The sequence below is a fragment of the Paramacrobiotus metropolitanus genome, unplaced genomic scaffold (assembly GCF_019649055.1).
Source record: "Paramacrobiotus metropolitanus isolate TYO unplaced genomic scaffold, Prichtersi_v1.0 Parri_scaffold0000046, whole genome shotgun sequence".
Taxonomy (NCBI): Eukaryota; Metazoa; Tardigrada; class Eutardigrada; order Parachela; family Macrobiotidae; genus Paramacrobiotus; species Paramacrobiotus metropolitanus.
This window is the reverse complement of record NW_026570266.1, coordinates 611,933-637,057: the sequence shown is the minus strand read 5'-3', so window position 1 is coordinate 637,057 and position 25,125 is coordinate 611,933. Positions and strand designations below refer to the sequence as shown.

The window sequence follows — 25,125 nt, the reverse complement described above, 5'->3', positions numbered from 1 at the left end:
AAATAAGCTGTCTCTTAAAGATTACGTTAAAGATTACGTGAAAGATTACGTGAAATGTCCATGCTCAACAATTCTGATCCTTCAGGCTAATCCGTGCCAAGCCAAATGTGGTTCTATCCAAAATTGTGGATCTATCTCGTCTTATTGGTTTTTATGCATCTGCACGAGCATCGTACCGATATTACACAACAAAACAATTTTAGCGATGGATGCCCATTGTCATTCGTACCTGCAAAGCACCACGGGTTCTCATGTAAACCATAATTTATGATGCTATCACCAGCAGGCCTCGCGCAAATTGCGAAAAATAAATAATTATTAGAAGTGGCAAATCGAGACAAAAATTACAGTAATAGTTTACTACTTCACGTACCTGTATAAATAATTTTGTGCGAATTTTTAATTGACCGGAGCGTGGCGACGGTCTTCCTAATTCCAATACGGAAGTTACGTTAAGGAATTTGTTTTGCGACTTTTGCCTATTACAGTGTGAGACGAGGCTTCACTAGCGTTCACGCCCGTGGCGCTAGGCGCTACGCCTTTGGATTACGGTCTGTGTTGTGTCTCGCTTCTGATTGGCTTGTGTTCTGTTAGTGGGCGCGGCATAGCACGTGCTGCACAGTGTTACACACTGTTGAATAGGCTCCACGTTTTACGATCGAGCTGCGCCGATCACTTGTTGATTTCTGTTCTCCAGACTTTCAACATTATTAAAAGTCAGCGATTACGGTGCGACGTTTTGTGTTTCCGCATAGCTCGCGACCCAGATCGTGTCGCTCACTCCACGGGATAGATTCCGTTTCTGTCTCCGTCTGTGGATCCATCCTGGATCTACCATTAGATGGTAGCAGAGCCGACAGCGGTTCTCTGATTTGATCTGATTTTTGCCAGGCAAAGTTGGCCTGTTATTTGATGTGATATCTGACCAGTAAGGCACAGGTCCTTTGAAAAGCAAAGCGCACACCACAAGCGGTGAACTGCCTCATCTGACGGGGATTTCCAGCTCTGGTTTTCGGTACAGCGTCTTCAGCGAAGACCTGTGCTGTTTCCTCAGCTGAGCAAGAGTCCAAGAGTTCAGTCGTCAGCGTTCCTCGGTGTAGAGTCTTCAGCGAAGACCTACACTGGTGTCGCTGATACTCGGCAAGGATTCAGCGAATCCTAAGCCGTGGGCCACAAGCGGCGAAGCGCTAAAAGGGGCGCACGGGAAAAGACAGATCAGACTCCTCCAAACTGGAGTAGAGCACCACTACTGTTGCTACGGCAGTCAGCCGGCACAGTAGCATACAAAAAAGCGGGCGGCACAACCGCTACGGAAAAGCGGCAGCGCGGGAACGGACGGTGGAGAAGAATTGGATCATCTGGATCACTTTCCCGTGGAACGGACGGTTAACAGGTAGAAAAACCGTTATTAAGTACGGGATTGGTTAGACGGTAAAATTATCAATTTCTATTGGTCCGTTCTGAGCTGAGCGTAGATGTAGGCGGAGTTTTGCACGCGGCACGCATGTCTGGCCGTTGACCGTGACGTCAGGCTAATATAAAATTTAAATGGTGAAACGGGATTGGTCAGTTATCTGAGCTGTGATTGGTCGACATTTGAACTGAATATTTTGAGCTAGCGGACCAATCAGAACGAAGTAAACAACCCGAATGGGGATTTTCCGTTGAACTCGAGTCGTAATGGGAAACTTGATTTAAGATGAGATAACTGAGCGGGAAAGTGACCTTTAGACTTGAATTGAGTTGAGAAGTGACCTTTTGAGTTGAGACGAAGGAAAAGTGACCTTTGATCGAATTGAGCTTAAAAGTGACCTTTAACTTGAATTGAGCGGGAAAGTGACCTTTTTAACAGAAATTGAGTCGGAAAGCAACCTTTTGAGTTGAACTGAGAGGGAAAGTGACCTTTGAGATCAGAACAGGACTTTTGACCTGAAAAGTGACCTTTACTGAAAAGTTGGAATTGTCCTAATTGACTTATTTAAGTGACCTTTGTGATCTGAAACTGACGAAAGGTGACCTTTATCGAAGTGAAATTGAAGTGAATAGTGACACAGCGATATCAGCAGCTGTAGGATTTCATTTGCTAACGTGTTTCAAACTGTAAAAACGGTTTCGAAGTTTTGTCCGAAAGTGACCTTTTAGGGCAAATCTCTCGAACTTTTTATCGAAAAAGTGACCTTTACACGGGACTTAGTCGAAATTTTTCAGTCGAGAAGTGACCTTTAATAAGGACTTAGAAAAATTTCGGAGGTACAGAGTGACCTTTAGGAAAATTGAATGAACCATATAATAACGTTTGCGTGAGAACAATTGGCAGGAGCGTCCAAGTTATCCGATCAACATGGACAAAGACAAAGAAGAACCGACATCTACCAGCAGTCAGGGAAGCAGGAGCTCCCGAGGATCACAACAAGGCACAGTTGATCCTTATAAGAAGGAATATAAGTCGCTCGCGCGTCCAGTCGGACATGACAGACAGACCCGAGCGGCTGTGACCTTTGCAAGAAAAGACAGCAAAGGCAGTGATAACACATACCAAGTGGCGCTCGGAGCAATACAGAACGAAGAGAGCTCCAGCGGTGACGGAAAGGAAACCCCTGCATCTGCAGCGGGAGGCAATCCGATGAACTAGATAAAGGTCACCGGGGAGGATAAACCCACAGAAAGAAGAGAGGAACTAGCTGGAGCATCACAGTTGGATGCTACCACTAGCCGAACAAAGGAGCAGGATAAAAATGTGAACCTGACTCAATCGGAATTGGAAAAGACAAAGGTCACCGAAGAGGAATTGGCTGAACTGGGATTGAGTGACCTTTCACTGAACGACAAAGCAGCAGAGGATGACCTTTGGGCAACTCCGATGGTCTCAGATGAATCGAACGAATCGTATTTCACGGATGATGAAACGACGATGAACATGTCCTTCAACACCGCGATGAAGGAGGCTGACCGCGCTGAAGGGATAACACCTTTCAAAGATATACCGGAGCACCTAATCGAACGGACACAAACAGGAAAGGTCATCAACGTACGACCGCCCTCACCGAACAGCCCCACGTCAACTTTGAAGAGACGTGTGAGTGAACTGGAGAATGAACTTGAAGCTAACGAACGCCAGGCGGACAAGCGGAAACAGGAATACCGAGAAAGACTGACCACACTTGAAACCCGCCTCTTCGACCTGGAGCAGCAACAGGGTGACCTTCAAAGTGCCGCAGACGGTTGGAAAGTGAAATACGAAAGACAGAAGGAACTGGCCGACGAATACTTGAAAATGGTAGATGACAGAGAAATGGAAGGTCATCTTGCAGTCAGTGACCTTAACGAGAGCATGTCGGAAGAGTCAGCGGAAAGGTCACGGCACTTAGCCGAATTGAAGGACGAATGTGACGAGTTACGCCAAAAGGTCATCGAAGCGGAGGCAAAGCGGGACGAGTATGCGGCTAACCTTGCGGGGGTCACACAACGATTGACAACGCTAGCAACAGAGACCTTCAAACTTAGAAACGATTTGAAGCTACGAGACGAAGCCATCAGCACTCTGCAAAGCGAGTCAAAAGGTCATCAGGAACGGGCGGACGAAGCTGAGAAGCTACGCAATGACGCAATCAAGGCGATGCGTGAAGCGAGAGACATTACAGCAACAGAAGGAGAAAGGTTGAAGGAAGAGATTACAAGGGTCAACGATGAAAATGAAAAGGTCACCGCGGAAATTCAAAAGGTCACCAAAGAGGGGCTCAAATGGCAAAAGGAAGCACGGCGACTGGATATAATGGTCACAGCATTGGAGCTGAAGGACAAAGAATGGCAACAACAGGTAGCTCAAAAGAACCAAGAAGTCACAAAGCTGAATACTGAACTGCTCGAGATGACAACTACAGCACTGGCGAAAGACGATGAGTTGATTGCAACCAAGAATCAGCTGAAAGCAGCAGCTGAGGAATACATGACATTGGAAAGGGACGTGACCCAGTTGGCGGAACACATCAGGAAAGTGGAAAATGATACTGAAAAGGTCATTCAAGACAAAACGCTTCAACTGCATCAGCAGATGTCGAAGGTCAACCAAGAGAACCAGAACCTGAAGAATGAGAAAGAACAATCCGATTTTAGGATTAAGCGCCTCGAAGATGAAAATAAAGCTCTTCAAATGTCCAACAAACATAAAGATGAACAACTCCTACAATACGGAGTTAAAACGGCAACAGTGGAGTCTCCTCCGCCCAGTTACAGCAAGGCGCATGAAACGGGCACGGGCAAAAGCTTCCACTTTGATATGCCATTACGAACTGGTACCGGAAAAGGAAGCGTGAAAACGGAACGAGATGGCGAAAAGGTCAAAGATGACAAAGAGCCACCCTCGGAAAGTCACCCGCATATGAGTCGAGGTGACCCTTCACAATTCCCCCCGCACTTTGAAACAAATGTGTTCATCGATGAAGGGCGACGGGACAGACCCTCCAGCCGGCAGGAGCGTCCAAGGAAATCCCGTTATGGAAAAGCGAAACGAAATCAAAGTGATGATGCAAGTAGCGAAGAAGACGAGGACCAGAGAGCAGAAAATACAGCGGTACAATTGACAAAAGCACTCAACTCGATGGCCAGGAAAACGCCCCTCATGACCTTTGACGGCAGCCGCGACACAGTGAGTGGGTGGACACGACTGGTGAAAGAAACCCAAAGGACTTATCAGTTGACGGATGACCAAATCATGATTGAGATAGCCAGTGCAGTGAAAGGTCCCGCAAAAACCTGGTTTGAAGGAGAAAAGGACATTGCAGCAGAAGACGGAATCGAATACTCGATAACTGAATGGATGGAAAAATTTAAAGATGAATATGGCGACCGAGATGAGGAAGTCCTAGGCTTACGCGAGGCCTACGCAAGGAAATTCGAGCTCGGAAAGGAATCGCTTGACCAGTATTACCAGGCCATGATGCGATTCAAAGCAAAACGGATCATCACGGAAAAGCAAGCAGTGGGCTTCCTAATCGAAGGATGTAGAGTGGACAATGAACTCTACAAAGCATTGCGTATACAGAAGTGTAAGACGCCAACGGACGTGAAGGACTTCTTCCGTCATTGGGCAACGGGTGAGGAAAAGTATAAAGCGCCGAAAGGTCAACGCAATCAGGAATACGTGACCATCCGGCAAGGCCAAGTCGAAAACGTGCCGCAACCTAGAATGGCAGCTGCGCCAGTCCAGCAGCCGGTTGAATACCGAGTGGAGACTCCGGTTAGGGAGGTCACAGAAAAGGTGACCTTTATCGACAGTCAGACGGGACAACCGATAACATATGCGATGGTGGCGGCGATACAGGCAGCAGCTCAAGTGAGCCCAGTAGCCCAAAATGTGGCTCCCCAGAATGTAGCCCCACCTACACCACAGAATATGGTCCCTATGAATGTCGTGTTACCACAACAAGGAGGGGGTAACGGAAACTTTGGCGGAAATGGATACGGAAATGGAAACTGGAATGGAGGTCAGGGGAACTTCCAGAACCAGGGACGAGGTCAAGGTCAAGGAAACTTCAGAGGGAATCAACAGCAAAATCAAGGATCACGAACCGAATTCAAGTTCCAGATGATTGATGGATGGGTGGCGAACAATGTGCAGATGTGCCAGTACTGTATGTACGGCAACCATCAGACACAGGGGTGCAAGTTCGCCAATACACCACCAGAACAGAACCCGAATCTGTTTGCCTTTAACGAGTGGCAACGCCTCCGAGCTATAGGTGGCTGGCGCCCAGCGGTCGCAAACGGATATGACCTCATCACCCAATGGTACCAACATAAAGCAAATTTCCAAAATCAAGGGAATGGAAACGGGAATTACGGAAATGGTAACGGCGGTGGCCAGAACAATGGCGGCTACGGCCGTGGTGGCTTCGGCCGCGGCGGCTTCAGAGGAAGAGGCAGAGGCTATGGCCGCGGGAACTATGGCAACAATCAAGGCGGTGGAAACGGAGGCGGCCAAGGAAACTACCAACAGGGTGGCGGACAAAATATTGGTGGCGGCCAGAACATGGGAAACGGACAAAACCCTAACCCGGCAATTGGTAACGGACAACAACAAGGCAATGTGCAGGGCGCGCAACAAGGTGGGGCGCCGGTTCAGGGAAACGGGCAAGATCAAAAGGCACCGGTGAGCCTACTGATCGCCCCGACCCTAAACCACCGGATAAAAGGGAAAGGTCACCACTGCAGAATGGTACTGCAGTGAATGTGACCACTGCAACGGCTATATGGATGCCGTCAGCGCAAAAGGAAACGGCTAGATGGATGCCGCCACAGCAAAGAGAAACGGCTATATGGATGCCGTCATCGCAAAAAGAAATTGGAACGGTTATAAGGATACCGTCACAGAATCAAAGGTCACCGCAGAATGGTACTGCGAGTGGAAATGTTCAAGTGGACAAAAGGTCACCGCAGAATGGTACTGCGAGTGGAAACGTTCAAGTGGACAAAAGGTCATCGCAGGATGGTACTGCGAGTGGAAGCGCGCAACGGGACCAAAGGTCACCGCAGAATGGTACTGCGAGTGGAAATTGTCGTGACGGTAGCGCGACACTGCAAAAAGTGCAGCAAAACGAAAGGTCACCGTACTGTAGCGAAGAAGTGCTAGCGCAACGACGTGCACAACGAAATGCAAAGATTAAACAGGCGCTGCTGAATCAGAAGAAACCGCAGAACGATACTGCGCAAGAAAACAATGAGCAGCATGAGAAATTCCGAAAATTCCTGGCAGAAAACGACAAAGCGAATGAGCCATGTTGTGACTGTCACGGGGAGATAAAGCCGAAATTCTGGAATTACTCAGAAGATGAAGAAGAGGAGTTGATAAGGCAACAATGGATTCAGTAGAACATCACCGTTAACAGTAAGGATGAAAGGTCACCCTCTGTTGGAAAAGTTCAAGCGAAAGGTCACGGAGCGAGTGCGAATGTGAAAGGTCGCGGCGACAGCGTCGTGTTAAAAGGTCAAGAAAATGACTTGACACTGCGAACAGCGCAGCAACAGAATAACGAACCGGCACAACAGAACTCCGATGACTCACTTGATGATGCAGTAACGTTACAACAGAAGGAAAGGTGGCAAAAAGTGGCCTACAGACCAAATGGGAATCACGGGATGTGGATACCCGTGACGCCAAAAGCAAAGCAGAAAGCGAGAATGTCACAAGAGGATTACTGGGACATGCAACAGTTGCGAACGCAATGCGAAAGAAAGCGATTAGAAGAGTTGGTTACCGGGAAACCAGCGCAAAGGTCACCGAACCAAGTCCCAGCATTTGACCCAGCTGAATACAAGAAGACACTCGCTGACTGGAATCATTCACGTAATGCCCCGCCACAGGATAAACCGCCGAATTATGGAGAAAAAGTCCCAATACAAAAGTTGACAGGCGGCGGATTTGTCATGAAGCACAATGAAAGATCACAGGACCTAGCGCAAAATGAACAAAAGGGACGGTCAAATGAGATAACGCAAATGCAACAGAGTAGCGCAGTTGAAAGGTCACGGGACTTATCTCAAGCACTACAAAAGGATGCCAATGACAAGTCACCAGCCCGAACAGACGGAATGTCTTCACAAATTGACCCGACGAAAACAAACAATGAAGTGTCTGCAAAGGTGATTGAATGGATGACCGAAAAGGGATATGATATGGTTACATATGAAAGGTCACCAGATGAAACGAAAGATAACGAAGAAGACGAATTGAAGCGAGCTGACAAAATAACAAGTGAAGTCATTGAGAAATTGCGAGACAAACGAAATGAAAACCGTAAAGAGGAATTGATTCATCAGGCAATAAATGAAGTGACTAAAGGTCACGCGGATGGCACAAAAGCAAACGAGCAAGTGCAAAATGCCGAAAAGGTCACCAGCAGTAAAAAGACTCCTGAGAAGCTGACAGACAAGAAAGAGACACGGAAATTTTACGATGTCCGAACTGACGTGCCACACAGGATTGATAAGTTGAGCGAGATACTGAAAGGTCACAGTACCCCAGCGAAAGGACAAGCGCTTCCCGAAATGGATCCGGGACCAGTATCGCTCATTCCTGTGAAATGTAAGATTCATACCCTGAAGATTCAAAATGGAAAACTGCCCAAGAGGATCGAAGCGTACACACATGAAGTGAAAGTGGGAGACATAAAGGTCAACGCAATGTTGGACACCGGCGCTGAGACGTCGCTGATCAGCAAACCGTTTTGCGAGAAGAATGGACTCCATATGCTCCCATTGCCACCAGATAGATTGGTGAAGATTAATGGAATCAGCGGAACGTCAGGATTCCTGGTGACGCACTACTGCGTAGCACCAGTGACCTTAAGGAAGAAGACAAGTGAACATTCATTCTACGTCCGACCGAAGTGTGACGACGTACAAGTGTTATTGGGATTTGACTTCTTGGAAAAGAAATTCGTATTGATGGACAATGAAGGTGAAGAAGAAAAGGAAGATGACTCGAAACCAGTTGCCAAAGTACAAGTCGGAAAGGTCACCGAACTTGCAAAACAGGAAAATGTTCCAACTGTTAATAAAACGCTAATCCCAGTACCAGAGGCACCGGGAAACATAAAGAAAAAGATGGCGCAAAAAGAATTGTCACCAGTTGAGCAGTTGCAAATGATTCGGCAAGAGATCGAAAACACGTTAAACCGGACAATGCCGACAAAAAAGGGAAGAGAAAAGGTCATCCCAGTACCAGAGGCACCGGGAATGACAAAAGCGCAGCAGAATGAGATTAGCCAACGGATAATCCCGGTACCAGAGGCACCGGAAAAGAAAAGCGATAGCGCAAACGTCAAAAAGGTCAACGAAAGGAAAAAGGAACTGCTTGCGCCAGAACCGGATGAGGCGATCATATTTCTCCCGGACGGGAGAAGTATGATCGCAGATGACCGTGAACAAGGAGCCACAGAAGATGGAAATGTCGAAAAAGTTATCCCAGTACCAGAGGCACTGGGAAAGGAAGATGAAAGGTCACCGGTCATAAGAGCTGAGAACTTGGCACCAGAGCCCAATCCTGAAAATGAAGCTGAAAATGAACCAGAGCGTAATCCGAAATTTTTCGAACCACACTCTGCTATCAATGACGAAAGGTCACCGACACTTGAAGAGATAGCTGCCACACAGAAAGAAGCAGCAGCTGCGGCGAAACAATCGCTCGTGCCAGGCATGGAGTGGGCAAAGCCTATCCCAGTACCAGAGGCACTGGGAATAAAGACGGCCAAAGTGTGGAAAGATAAAAAGAGTGAAAGGTTACGCGTTTTAAAACGAATAGCCGAAGAGGAACAGATGTTTACAAGTGAAATTCGTCACAAGGCGCTCGAACAGTTGAGAGGTCACCGAACACAAAGAGAACCAGAGGTCATCGAAATACCCTCTGAGGACAAAAGCGTGACCCCAAATGTAAGTGAGGAAGATACTAAAGCACAGGAAGAGGTTAAACCGCAAGCGGGTGAAAGGATATTAACTTCAGACGAACGGGCCAGGAGTTGTCACCACGGCTACTTTGAAGACCCGTGCAGAATACAACCACAATGGGAATGCGCAGAATGTTGCGAAAATGCCTCTCAAGATGACCTTTCACAATGGCCGAAATGCAATGCCGCAATAGCAGACCTTAAAGGTCAAGCTCAAAAGGAAGTGAAAGGCATTATGCGGACAAACGAAATGTGGAAACCACACATCGAACGATATCATTGGAACAGATATCGAACGTGGCTATCATGTGTGGGAAGCTTTATAATCGGGAGAGGCAAATGGCTAAATCATTGGTTAAAACGTGTCGAAAAGGGAATCCAAGATCCTCTTGATCCGGTAGCAACCGAAAAGAGATTCGAAAGAGAGATAGAGGAGATGAACGAAGAAGGAGAAATGTGGGAAGAAGCAAGAGTTGACCTTTTCTGGGACTTTCGCGTAAACCACATGTATAAAGGCGAAGGAAGAACGATTATTTTCCCAGCAGGACTTGGCACACCCGTTTACGAATCGCTTCAAGTATACTACGACGCGTTAAAAGAGGGAAACGAAGAGAAATTTGAGAGATACTGGGATAAATTTGAAAGAGAAATTCCCACATTTGATGTCAAAACATGAGAGAATTACAAGTAACTCGGAAAAGAAGCTTACCGGGACTGATGCAAAAGAAAAAGGTGACCTTTGCACCAGACCCAGATGGAGTCGAATACCCTGAACGAGGCGGCGATAGATGGTGCATGTATGAAACGATTCCCGATGATGAGTGGGTCACCGAGGAATTGATGGCAAATTGTGTCTTCATTGGCCCAAAACGACCTAAAGGTTATGAAACGGTCCAACAGGATAAAGCCGACAAAGAAAACGAAGCTGACAAAGGAACAGAACAAGAGGAACCAATTGAAGGAGGCTCGAACGAAACAGAAGAAAGCTCAAAGTCGGCTTTTGACATTGCACAGATGTTAACGGACAGAAGAGAAATGTGGAAGAAGTTTAAAGAGGAAGTTGAGAGGATATCGAATGAACAAAACCCTGTAACTGAGACAAAAAACGGGGAAAGGTCACTCGATAACGGTGAGGAATGTCCGCCGGTCGAGTTGACCGAAAAGCCATTTACGAGCCTTGAAAACATAAATGAACTGGAAAAGTCAAAACCGGACGAAGAAAGGTCAAACTCCGACCAATCAGAAAGGTCACCAGCGAGAATCCGAGTAGCAAGGAGTCACCCGAGAGTCGCCGCACGAAATGGGCGAAAGGCAAAGGAAGGGGACAAACCCCTGCTCAAAAATTCGAAAGCGAAAAAACTTAGCGATTCACGGGAAAATGAAAGTGACCTTTCATCAGAAGACGAAGGAGTTGATGAGCGCCCACTCGAAGAAGCTGACAAAGGTCAAGCTACCGCGCAAGAATATGAGAGCAGTAACTCGGATTCGGAGTGGACGAGTTCAAGTGATAACTCAACAACTTCGGAAGATTCAGGAGTAAGTGACCTTTCGGAACAAGAGGACTTATTGGATTTGGATGAAGATGACGAAGTAGATGAAGAGAAAGAAAAAGACATTAAAGTCAGAAGACTAAAAGTGGAAAAAGCCAGAATGTCGAAGGATGTGATCAAAGTCTACAGCGACCAGCGAATTAAATTGAAACCGTCAAACTGCACACGTGTAAAGGTTAAGATGGGAAAATATGCACCGGCCCAAAACAAGTTGATGTTTACACCGGTCCCACAAGTGGAAACTGAAGTACAACCGTTGGCAGGAGTGACGGACCATAGAGGAAAATATTTTGAAATCGTCATTGCGAATCATAGTAGCAAATACCGGATCGTGAAGAAAAATCAGCTTCTGGGATACGTTGAACCGTATGAGCATATGGAAAATGTAAAGGTCAACGCCGGGACAGTAAAGAACGTACTCGAGGACCCGGAGGTGGATGATACAACGAAAGCTGAACTTACAAAGATAATCGAAAACTTGAAATTGGGACCTGACCTTACCCAAGAGCAGAAAAACGACGTGTATAACGCGTTCTGGGAATTCTGGAAGGTCTTACCCACATCGAAGAAACCATACGGAGATGTGAAAGGGGTCACTCACGTAATCGATACGGGAGATGCGAAACCAGTTAAATGTAACCCGGCCAGAACGAGTTGGACAGGCCGTGAGTTTATAACGAAGCATATTGAAGAAATGTTGGCACAAGATGTAATTGAGCCGTCCGATGCCGACTGGAGTTTCCCAGTCGTGCTGGCAATAAAGAAAAACGGCGACGGAACAATGGGAACAAGATTTTGCGTCAATTACATCATGCTTAACAAGCTAACGAGAAAGAATAACTACCCGCTACCGAATCCAGATGAGTTGCTCGATGCGTGCGCAGGCAACAAATACTACGGAAAAATGGATTTACAAAGTGGATTTTGGCAGATTCCAATGGATCCGGCGTCAATCAATAAGACGACCTTTGTAACACAAGATGGAATGTACCGGTTTAAAAGAATGCCATTTGGAGTTTGCAACGGACCAGCAACATTTCAATTGTGTATGGATAAAGTACTCTCGAAAGCGAAAAGAAAGGGCTGCGTTTTCGGTTACATCGATGACGTAATCTTCGCCGGAAAAACTTGGGAGATTTTCATGCAGAACCTGCGAAATGTCTTAATGAGTCTGGTTGAAGCGGGATTCACGATTAAACCAACCAAGTGCGAATTCGGAATGAGACAAATGGGATTTCTGGGTCATATACTCAGCGAAGATGGAATTCGAATGGATCCGGAAAAGGTCACCGCGGTCTCAGAATTTAAACGGCCTCAAACAGAAAGGCAGTTAAGGTCATTCCTTGGACTGGCGAATTATTATCGCAAGTTCATAATGGGATACGCACAGAAGACTTGCCACTTGTACGAGTTGCTGAGACAAGATCAACACGTGAAAAAGGACTGGACAGCAGTACATGAGGAAGAGTTCAATAGCTTGAAAAAGTTGTTGTGTGAAGGTCCAGTACTGGCAAAGTTTGACCCAGCAAAACCGACCGTTATTGAATGCGACGCGAGCAAGGGAAGGAATTGGAGCAGTACTGTCACAAGATGGACATCCAATCGCATATGCGAGCCGCGTCTTGCATGGAGCCGAGAAAAATTACGGCGTAACGGAATGGGAATGTCTGGCAGTAGTGTTCGCTGTCAGGAAATTCAAGCCGTACATCGATTATGCCGAATTTACCGTAAGGACGGATCATCAGGCGCTGACTAACTTGCTGAGGTCAGAGACGAATAAAGTTGGGATGAACCCACGTCTGACGAGATGGGCAATGGCATTACAAGGTCACCAGTTCAAAATCGAATATAAACCGGGAAAATACTGCGACAACGCGGATGCATTATCAAGAGCGCCAATCGAAGGCCCGACGTGTCAAGAAGAAGAATTTGATGAGATTCCAAACTTCGAGGATTACAAGAAGGAATTTGACACGAAAGAACCAGCAATCGAAATCGGTCAGCTGTTCCTACAGATGGTGGAACAACGAGAAAAACGATTAAAGGTCACTTCAGCTACGGCGAATGAGTCAACTGAAAACGAAGTCCAAGTGAACCGAGTTAAAAGCTGGTTGCCCGCCGTTAGTGACTTAAAGGTCACCGGACTTGACGCGGAATCTAAAATGCAGAATGGAAAGGTCACCGGACTTGATAAAGCAGCGGAGAAGGGAGATGACCTTTGGGAAACGGACAAAATCACACAAGCGTTGAATGAGTGTCCGATTAAGTTGCTGAAATTCCCAAAACAGACGAAAAAGAGGTACAAACCGCTACCGCGATGCAAGGTCATCAAGGATTGGAACGAACTCAGCACAGCGACAGTCCGCATTGTCAACCTGCAGGGTGACGAAGAAGAGGTTGATGACTCAAACTTGCAATTGCGGAATAAACAGTTGAAAGATCCCCATCTGGCAATGATCATAGACGAATTGGAACATCTACCAGACGCGGAAACAAGATCGAAGTTTGAAGTGCATTACCAGTTGTGGAATGGTATATTATACCGAGTAAAGGATAAAAATGGAAAACTTGAAAGGTCATATGTCGTTCCGTTGTCAATGCGAAGAGCGATAATCCACGCATTGCACGACGAGAAAGCAGCGGGACATTTGGGATTTGAGAAAACATTGTCAGCAATAAGACTCCGATATTACTGGGATAGGATGAGTACAGATGTGAAGAATTACATACTCGCCTGTCAAGGATGTCAGTTCCGTAAAACACCGAGGAAATGCCCACCTGGAAAATTGCAAGAGATTAAAGTGGGACATCCGTTCTTCCGAGTATATGCTGACTTGAAAGGGCCTTTGTTACCGACCAAGAAACGGGGATATAAGTACATAGCGGTGTTTATCGACCAACTGACGAAATACGTGATTGCGGTACCAATGAAAACGGCGACGGCTAAAGAGTTCGCTAAAGTGTTCGTGAAGCACGTGATATTGGTACACGGAGCACCGCACATCCTACATACGGATCGCGGACGACACTTTACAGCTGAAGTATTGGCAAAGGTCACCAATGTGTTTAAGATTAAACACACATTTGGAACGGCGTATCATCCAGAAGGTCAAGGCCAAGTAGAGAGACAGATGCAGACAATTGCGGATGGCTTGGCACAATACCTGAAAGCGGGAAATGAAAGAAAGTTTAACAAGTATCTCCCATATGTTATTTCGGCGATGAACAGAGTCGTACACGCTACAACGGGATATTCGGCATATTATATGCTACATGGCGGAGAAACGACAATGCCGGAAGATGTGGTTACGAAAACGAATATACCCGATGATTATGGGACTCCAGACGAATGGGTGGAGACTATGAAAAAGAACTTGACCTTTGCAGAAGAAGTAGCCAAATGCAATATTAAAGATGCATACGAGAAAAATGCGGAAATTTATAATAAGAAGAAATCGGAACCGAATTTCAAAGTGGGTGACTTGGTACTTATACGACTTCCAAAAGATACGAAACAGGGGAAGAAAGAAAACCAGTCGGACTTCAAGTCGAAATACGATAAAGTGTGGAAAATTCTTAGCTTCCCGCGAACAAACGAAGCGGAGGTCATCGAACAGAATCCGAAGAAGGAAGCGGATCTAAAAGTGGTTTCGATTGATCGGTTAAAGCCGTGGCACCCACTATTACCCGAAGAGAAAGATCCGCAACGAATGTCAAACGAAAAGGAAATGGTAGAAACCGAGCATGCTTCAAAAAATTGTACCAATCAATTTTTCGAACCACCTCTGCTACCTGAAATGAAAAAGGAAGACAAACCTACAAAGAAAAGAGGAAGAAAGCGGAAAGAGGATAAGGATTTCGAAACAGCAGTCACAATCAAGTTGAACGCAGAGGCTGGTAATTTGGCAGAAAGGTCACTGGAAAAAGACAACGAACCGACCTCCAAAGTACCAGAGCGTACCCCCAAAAAGGACTTGCAACAATCCTTTTTCGAACCACGCACTGCTACCGAAGATAAGGATGACCCTTCGAAACAGCGTACGGAGGCTGAGATATCAGAGCGTGACCCGAATTTTTTCGAACCACGTGCTGCTACCGGCAATGAGAATGACCTCATAGAAAAGCGGAAAGAGGAAATAGAGGCGGTCAAATCAAAAGCTGAACAATTGGGCCGCGATATAGCGAAAGCAATCAATGAGCGAAAGGTCAAACAGAGGAAGAAGAAACCAACTCCTACGGAACTGTTAACACAGAAAGGCGAACCTGAGGATGCAGCCGAAAAAGAACTTCTTGATCGGATAACTAAAGGACGCGAAAACAAATAACCCACATAAATATGATTAAGGAAATTTTCGGCAATAAAAATAGGAGTTGGGAAGGTGTAAAAGAAAGGTCATCACCGTGCAAAAAGTTAACCTTTATTGTTTCACTTTATAGAAGGTAAGCACAGTTAATGAAAAGATTGGGACGGCAAAATTCCGATAATTCCGATTCGGAAATAATTGGAAACCCACTAAAGACATCGACACCAATAAGAATGGAAGGGGAATATGGTTACGATACCTCATACGGTGAAGGGTCGACGTCGTCAGTGGGAACGGCCCAGAATGAACCCGGAACAGTTCAAGGAGGCTACTACGGCAGTCCAGGGTATTACGTGTATCACGATCCAGGACAGCAGACGAATTATCAGGACACGGTTAACTGGGTGCACCACGGCTCACCTGCCGGAACCCAGTACCCGGGACAAGCAACGGGCGCTCCCTATCAACCGTATCCGGGATCGTATACCCCACCAGCGGGACCCTCACAGGTGATAATGGGACCGGCAAGAATGTTGATGCCGCCACCACAACAGACTACACCGAGCCGATTTACGGGACACGGAGGATTCGGCGGAATGCTAGCGACTCCGGTACAGTCACAAAGGTCATCTCCGATATTACCGCCTTTTCCGGAGACGGGAGGCTTGTCACTGTCAGACATCGGAGCGCCTCGCATGAGAACACCGCAGCAACTTGGAGCGCAGCGCCCTCATCGTAATTCGCCACACAGAGGAGGAAGGCGACCGAGAGGTATCTTACCGTCACTGGGTCCCAATTTGGATCAGACTGGACCAGATGGTTTACGGCTTACGCCCCCAGGTGAACCTTCAATACATGAATACGCACCGAAGCTTCCGTTGGATTTGAGAGATGATGACCCGAACCTGAATTTAATAGTGGATAAAAAGGAAAAACTGACGGAAGCCGACTTAGAAGCCATTCGCGACTTCAATCGGAAATGCCGTGACCTTTATAGAATCCACATGCGAGTTGAAGACGAACACGCATGGTATGGAAAGTTAATCAGCTTGGAAGCTGTTATCAAACCATGCCACATTGCCATGAAAGACAAGACGAAACAGGTTGAAGCAAAGCGCAAGGAATACGCAATCCAAGTTGCATCGATGTGGCAATACCATCCGACAATAAAAGGTAGAAGGTGGCCGGAGACTGTCGAAAAGATCCTTAGATATCTCAAGGTGTTCCCAGAAACAAGACAGACGCCGACTACCAGCGTCGCGGGACCATCCAAACCAATAGCGGAAAGGGACGCCCCGGTCGATGAAATGACGGATGAGGACCTGTTGGCAACAAAGAGAAAGATTGATGCCGAGTTAACTGAACGAGCAGAAAGATCACGGGCCAGCTCGACTGCAGGATCAACACGAGGACGGACCAGTTCGGTTACGGAACCGTCTAGCGGGACAGCGAAAAGTGGAAAAAGAGTACGATCACCGACGATAAGCCCAAAAGAAACTGACAAGAAAGGGCAGCGAACGAAGAAGGCCACGTCAGGTAAAGCAACACCAGCTGAGCCGGCAAAGCCACAAGGCCCATTCCCAGTGGGTAGAAAGAGTGCGCCACCCACACCGGCTGGAACAGGAGGTCAGATTCGATTCCCGAAGTGTAGAAGTTTCACGGCCAAGTACACTGGGGAAGACCATAAGGAACGAAAGGTTACGGCACGTATAGTCGATAAGAAAACGAATAAAGAGATCGACTCGTATAATCCCCTCGCGGATAGGTCAGTTAAGGATGCCATTGGGGAAGAGTCAAAAACGGTAGTCAACGAGGCGCTACAATTTATTCCCCCAGAAGAACGTCACAACCCAAGAGTTCTCATTCAGATGCTGAAACACGTGGTATCTAAAGTTGCGACTGAAGAAGATGCATGGATCCGTATTAAAGTGGGCACAAATGAGGACCACTTGGCATATACATACACAACGGATGGCAAATTGTTGACCAAAGAGAGAACTCGCTCAAAACCGACGGCGGATCCAGACCCTAAGAAACGATCGTCAGATGATTATGAGTCGATCCCAAGATATACAGAGGCGACAAGCAGAAAGGTTACCCTCAGACTTTTCGCCGGCAACGGAGAAGTAGTGGAGACTATTACGGCAGTGATAGTTGACCCAGTAACAGGAGATCCGATTCCGTATGCCCCATGGGATGTATCAGAAGAGAGCGAACGAAATGCGAATCAGGCAGCCATTGAGCAGCTATGGGATCTGATACCTGAAAGTGACCGAACAGATGCCGTGGTTCAAGCGAGCACACTGATCAGCATGATGCGGCATCGAGCGGAGATCGACGAAGCACATTTCCGACTCACAAGACGAATGGAAGACGGATCGTACAAAACGGTATTTTACGACGCTAAGAAGAACCCTTTGTGGGAGGTCGCTTCACAGGGACAGCTGAAAGAGACAGCGCATTTGGAAATTCAGCCCCCGGCACAGGAAGGTGGAGCCGGAGAAATGGAAGGGACTCCAGTCACAGAAGTCGAAGAAATTGGAGGCGCCAGACGTTCATTACAAAGAGTACTTGAGATCGCCCAAGGAAGTCATGATCACCTTCAGTGTGATGAACCTAACTGTGCCCATTGTAATCCACCCGGTGACGATGAACCAGAGTCGGAAGATGAGGACTCAGCTGAGGAAGAAGAAGGCTCAGACGAAGAAAAGGCCGACAAGCATAAAAAGCCCTCAAAAGTAAAGCCCTCAAAAGCCAAGCCGAGGGATGCACCCAAATTGGAAGAAGCTATGAACCGCGAAAAAACGGTTAAGAAAGGTGATTTCCTGAAAAAACGAAGGGAAGAAGAAGATAAGAAGAAAAAGAGCGGTGATGAAAGCGATAGCACAAGCACCGGGAAGAAGAAAAAGGAAGGGTTAAAGAAAAAAGATGAACCAGCGCCTCATGATGTTGAGATACTGGACGAATCAGTTGGTGAGGCTCAAGAAAGGTCGTCGACACCTACAACTTCAAGGAAAGTTATCCAGTCGGCTACATCAAAGGTCACTGAGCCTGACTCGCCAAAACCCAAAGGAAAGGTCATAGCGGTGAAACAAGTTATCCCCATTGTTATTTCGGCATCCACGCCAAAAGAGCGCAAGGATAAACAAATTCGTGAAAAAGTGAAGCGGGAGACGTCCCGTGAATCAGAAGCATCGGAAGTGAGCCTCCCAAGCACTTCGACGGTCAGTGCGAGGTCACATACGGATTCGAAGACAACCCGGTCAAGGACCACAGAACCAAGAAGCCTAGCGGAGGCCCTGGACAAAGGAAAAAAAGCAAAGAGCGAACCCGTTAAGACCAAAGGAAAGGGCAAGACAGTTACGAAAATCGATGCATTGGCGCTGGTTAATTATACTGAACCAGATGGAGAGAGCGAGCTGGACTTCACCTCGGATGAAGAATTTGACGGTCCAGATAATGATAACTTGACCACGGTCGATGAAATCATTAACGCGTATAACGGAGCGGAGAAAAATTTCACACGGATAAGAACAGCATCGGTGACATCGAAATTCAAAGCGGGCCTGAAGACATATTTGAAGAAACAGCGTCGTAGCTTCACTAAACAAAAGTTCGACGTCGTATTGGAATTCGCGCGGAACGCAGGAAAACTTATCCAGAAGCACCCGAGTTTTTCGTATGAGGCCAAGTTGTTCAGACCAGCCAGTTCGGATAAAGCGTTGACAACTCCGAACGAAGCCGTCCCAATGCGAGTAGAAAGGGCAATCGCAGGGATGACAAGCCCGTTAGGGTCAACGAGTCACCGGATCAGCCAATACATCAACGCAGTTTGGAACGATGGAAACGGAATGATAAAAGAAATCGATACGGCAACTGAGCGTGTACTGCCGAGACTGATTAAACAGAATGTCCTTTCTACAACAAACGCAAATAAAGGCCACCCAATTCGATACACGAGAGTTGGTTTGATACCACCGGAGAGGCAGATCCACTGTCATATGTCTGACAGTCAGGATATGGAAAAGGTCATAGTTCCATTAAGCGGAGACCCGTCAACTCCGATATTGAATCAGATTGCACAGAAAACGGCCGAAGAAGAAGCGGCGAGGCTGAAATCACAAGCCCCGAAAGTGTCGAGAAAAAAAGGACCAATGGACTCGGAATCGGGAAGTGATGACGATACTACAATAACGGCTCCTTCTGGACCTGCGACAGAAAAAGACGAACAGTCGAAAGGTCAAAAGACATCTGGAACTACCGCAGAAGTTCAACCGAAAGGTCATGAGACTTCAGACAAACGGGAGAAAGAAAAGGTCATGCTCCCGATGGATAAGGCAGCGGCAGAAGCTGTAGCGTATTCGGCGCGACAGGTGTTTCACAAATCACTGTTCATACCATTAAAGGAGGCCTTTGAGAAGGAACGATCGAAGTCGGCTGGCGATCTAAAAGGTCAAGAGACTTTGCCGCAAGAGGAGAAGAAGATAACCGAACCAAAATCAGCGGGGTCATCATCAGGATCATTGGCAAAGCTGAGGATTGACGAAACAGCGACAGCTGACCCAACGGACTCGGCATCCTCCCAGAAAAGTAGCGGTACACCAGCAAAGGAGGCTACAGATTACACGCTAGGACCAGCATTGGACGTGAATAATCGTACATGGAACGAAGTCCAGGCTGCGCTCCAGATCATTCGAGAAAAAGAAATGCTTGGTACAGACCTGAAAAGACAAGTGGCAATGAATACGAATGGAAGGTCGTCACTTAATATGACCGAACGAGCCTTGAAACGAGCATATAAAGAAGGAAAGCTGGGATGTAAGTACAACAAGGACAACAAAGTTGTCTACTACCTTCCGAAACAGGGTCAGGAACGAACACCCAGACTGAAAATGGAACTGGAGGCCTGGAAGATAGCCATCACAGACGTGGCCTTGGACGCCATCGGTGGTACCAATGGAGCGTCACGGAATGACCTTTCGAACTTCATGGCCGTCACTTATGAATTGGGAGAGCTGAACATGGAAAGCGATAAGGAGTGGATTAAGAATGCCGTCGAAGCCCTGATCGCAGAAAACGTGCCCCATATTAATCCAGATGGCCGAATTGATTTCAAGCCGTATAAACCACCGACGAAAGAATCCGAATGAACTAATCGATTGTAATATGCAGCGAGTAATGAACCCTGCATATTACAGAAAAAGCATAAAATAGTTTAAAACGAAAGAGAAAAAGTGTTATGAAAGGTCACCTGAAAGCAGTACTAGGACTAATAGAAAAGGTCACAGTAGTCAGAGAGCGCTGATAACGTGAGAAAGGTCACCACGTTACAGTGATAGAAAAGGCAGCAGGAGCTAGGAAAGTCTCAGCTCAGTAACGGAATAGGCGTAAAAATGATAGAAAGCCTTGATAACGGATAGGAATGGAAAGGATTAACGTGGAGAGGTTAATATGACGGATTGTTTTATAATTGCAGATTGAAGAAGAAAGATGGCACAAAAAGGTCAAGCCACTCCTAAACGTTCGGGAATGGCGGCAGACATCGATCAGTTTACGGGCTATAATTCAAAGTGTCCGGACTGCTGAAGGAACAACAAAAAGGTTGATAAGAAATTTCCTTGCTACACTTGTATTCACAAGCTGGATGACCCGCATATGGTTTCACTCGTTGGGGTCTCGGAAGCCAAACGTGGGAACTTGGACGTTTTTCGAAATCTCATAAGCGCAAGAAACTACGGCAGCATCCCAGTAGAAGAGCGAATGCTATTCGAAGATCGTTATCGAGAAGCGATCCGGAACAATGAACCTGGTTGGGATGACACCTTGGAGCCGTTGAAATGTCCACAAACAGACGCATATCGGAAGAAGTTCGAAGAAGACCAAGCGAAGATGCGAGCTCAGCAGATGGAAGACGAAATCCGCGCGAAGATTAATGCGGAAAATAAGAGAGCAAGTGAACAGGCTGCACGAGAGGGGTTGCCCAGTACGTCGAGTTCAACCGGACCCACAGCCAGCCTAAACGAAGAAGAAGTGCAGCTGACACGTCAGTCCCTCATCATACAAATCGAAACGTTAACGAAAGATCCAGCTGCTATGCCAGACGAGTTATTCAAAACGCTGTTGCGGGAGAAGAAACGACTGCAAGACGGGTTCGCGCCGGCACCATACATAAAGAAGGAAGTGGAAAGACGTATGGATGAATTACGTAAATCTCGCCGAACCGAAAGCGATGTGCTGCAAGCACTCAGAAGCTTCAAACGGGACGAAGGCTTCATACGACCACGGTCGCCTCCGCATAGAGAAAGGTCACGCGGACATTCACGAGAACATGAGCGGACTTCTGAACGACAGAGAGAAAGGTCACGCGAACACTCTCGTGAAAGAACACGTGACTACCGCAACGAAAGGTCACGCGAACGTTCTCGCGATAGAGATTACCGCGGCGGAAGAGGATGGGTGCGCCATGGAGACGAAGTTACAGAAATGAGTATTCAAAGGAAAATCGATACGGCGAAGATTTTGGCGGCGACGAGAGGACGTGAAGAAAAACGGCGTGCGGAGACATTCCGTACAGAACCTGAAAAGCAAGGGCATCAGGTGCCGATGGGAGTTGCATTCCGGAATCGCAATGTCAGAATGTCAACACCTGAAAGGTCATGGGATAAAAGACGCGAACACACGCGGAATCGAACGCCCGACCCACAGGATAAAAGTTGGCAACAGAGAGCTGCATTTTATGCGACCTTTGACTCGGGTGCAAGCAAAAGGTCATCAAGCGCAGAGCGGGAAGATTCACCCCAAAGTATCAGCGGGTGGAGTCAATGGTTCACGTAGTGGATCCAATTGTGAGTGTCGTACAAGAGGACGATGCGATGGAAGGGACTAGTTCAGTTATGGAAACCGCATCTCAAGAAAACGTGACCCATCGACGAAATGTGATTTTGGATAGTGACCTTCAACCGGCTACACCGGCGAGTAATGAACCGTCGCAGCCTGAGTCAGGAGAGCGACGTGAACTAGAAGGTCAACGTGAACCGGATAATCGTCAACAGGCTGATCAGCGACAGAACTCCAGATTCGATAACCGACAACCGGATACCATCGATATGGAATACAATACGACTGATATTGATGAGCAAACGGTCGAAATTTGTCGATACTTTGGACTCGAATCGGACTCGGTTGAAGCCAACAAAATCAGCACAATTCTGAGACAGTTGAGCCAATTCTTACTCGACTCGGGTTATGCGAGAGAGATTAAACAGGGAGTGGAACAAGGAACTTTCCGTCGATTATTTATCCACCGCGATTCGGTAAGGGACTGTTATCTCCCTATCCGACGGAATGGGCTACACAGTTTGGTGGATTTGAGTTTATTGGATGTACCGCTGGATACAACTGACCCAATCGGGATGACACAATTCTACTACGCAGATTATCCCGAACGACAAGAATACGTGGCTCAGTTTGTTTTACGACATGTGAATCCAGCCTTTAAGTTGCTCGCAGCCAGAGCATCGATAGGATTACAAGTGGATCCTACAGATTATGCCGCAAAAGAATGGGGCAAAAGGTCTTCGCTGCGAGACTGGCGCATTATAAGACGCAGAACCAATTGGTATCTAATACCATGAGAGATGACATTCCACCATTTTTCCGAGCTCATGTCGCTAAATTGGGACAACCAATGGAACATATCAGCATAGCGCACACAGCTCGAAAGGCGCTGAAGAAGTGTAAGACACGGATGGAAAAGGGCAATTTGACACAGCGTCATGCATCCCAAGTCGAAGAAAGGATCAATAAGATCAAAGATTCTCTAGGAAGCGACTATGTTGAACCGGTGGACGGCATCGAAACCTACATCGATGAATTCCTGGTGAAGAAAAGCGACCGTCGTCCAGAACGTGCTCCTAACCAGATGGGACGACGCGGTATACGGAACCAGCAACTCCGAGATAATCTCGCTGACGTACAACGGCGACTGGCAGCTGACCCTAATAACCGGAGACTGCGGTTAGAGGAGAACGACGCACGGCACCAACTTGAGAGAGTCAAGCGAAGCCGCCAAGGGAAAGGTCGTGGCCAGCGCGAAGTTGACCCGGCAAAGGTCATGGAAGTTGATTCAACGGAACCAATTGACCGGACATCTGATCGTAATCAACCCGAAAGCGCTAAGAAGCGTCCACCAAGAGATGGCGAGGGCGATTCAAATGAAATGGAATAGTGCTGATCGTTAGGATCACACTATTAAAAGGACGTCTACGGCACTTTGTCGGTACGTCACAAAGATGAAAATGGTGTTGTATAAAGGGCGCGACATGTGACATATTAATATTAACTGTATTTGTGTATTTGTTGTTTGCAGCGTTTATAGCACAGAATTGCCTAAAGAAATCATGTGGAATCCTATTGGGGTTGAATTTGATTCGGTTTATAAAGCCGGCCCCAAGGGAGTTGCTACGGCAGTTAGCCGGCTCTCCCCTCTAAGCGACTCAGTGTTATAAATGCACAAGAGAAACTACGGTAATCAAGCCGGATCTCTTGAATACGAAACGGGGCCACAAGCGGTGAAAAAGAGAAAGACAACAGGTGGAATACTGATGAAGTTAACTTAATGCGGCAACCAGCCGGCCTCATTAGAGTTGTTACGGTAAAACTGTGCCGGCACTCTCCTTAAGCGATTCAGTATTACAATTGAAACGAGAAAAACTACGGTAATCGAGCCGGATTTCTCGTAATAATACTAGCCACAAGCGGCGAACAAGAGCTAAAGATTAAATGTGGAAATTTCATGGGGTAAACTCAATGCGGTAACCAGCCGGCCCCATCGGAGATGCTACGGTAAACTTGCCGGCACTCTGGCCGTTCGAGGCATGTTGAAGTTGGATGTGCGACGCAAAGGTCAAACCGAAAAGTCTTACCAGGGAGGCAAGCAACGAAGTGCTTGAAAGCCGCAGAAAATTGGCTAAGTTCCTCCATGACCTTTAATGGAAGTTTTGAAGAGTTGGATGACCTTTGGGATCATTACCGCCCAACAGAGTCACCGCATCGAAAACCAAGTCGCATGACCTTTTGGGACCATTAACCCGAACGTGTCGCACATCTCAACGGATCATCTTCATATGGGATGACCTTTACCAGGGAGGAAGCGAACTACGCTTGTCTACATGACGTCCTCCATGACCTTTATGGATCTCATTTTGAAGTCGTACAATTGATACGCACCATATTCCAAAGATGAAGCAGTATTCCTAAGTCGTACTTGATACGCACCTGATTCTCAAGCGGATTGTGATGAAGTCGCATTACGGATGCGCAGGATTGCTCAACAGAGCGGAATGGGCCAAAGTGCAGAAAACGGTGGACAGGACCTGTGACCTTTACGAGTCAGAAATGGAGGATCCTAGTCTACATTTGATTAATACTTTTGTTGATCTTATAACTGTTGATCTGTTTTATGATAGTATTTTTGTAATTGGATCTCTTTATTCACATCGTGTTAAATGGAATTGTGCCTTATGGAATTGATGTGATATGATAAATGGAATAAGAGAATTTGATGTTTTCGAGCACACAGACACCGGCGACCGTCTTTTCGTGGATTCGGGAGTGTGTCCAGCCTCACAGGAGCTCGGCATCCCCCCAGAGGCATGTGAGACGAGGCTTCACTAGCGTTCACGCCCGTGGCGCTAGGCGCTACGCCTTTGGATTACGGTCTGTGTTGTGTCTCGCTTCTGATTGGCTTGTGTTCTGTTAGTGGGCGCGGCATAGCACGTGCTGCACAGTGTTACACACTGTTGAATAGGCTCCACGTTTTACGATCGAGCT

General features: G+C 47.0%; 1 protein-coding gene across 2 annotated transcripts; it reads left to right on the top strand.

Annotated features, from left to right (window-relative positions):
• Window positions 1-524: 524 nt before the first annotated feature.
• LOC129591437 (RNA-binding protein 25-like) lies at window positions 525-25,125 on the top strand. 2 transcript variants are annotated; one of them, XR_008690837.1, is made up of 3 exons: window positions 525-1,393; window positions 20,771-23,572; window positions 23,663-25,125. XR_008690837.1 is itself a non-coding variant. In XM_055487091.1 (2 exons), the coding sequence occupies exon 2, from the start codon at window positions 20,950-20,952 to the stop codon at window positions 22,126-22,128; it is 1,179 nt and encodes a 392-aa protein (XP_055343066.1). In that variant the 5' UTR covers window positions 525-1,393; window positions 20,771-20,949; the 3' UTR covers window positions 22,129-25,125. The 2 variants fall into 2 exon arrangements, 1 of the variants encoding a protein (XP_055343066.1); XM_055487091.1 differs by having other exon boundaries at window positions 20,771-25,125.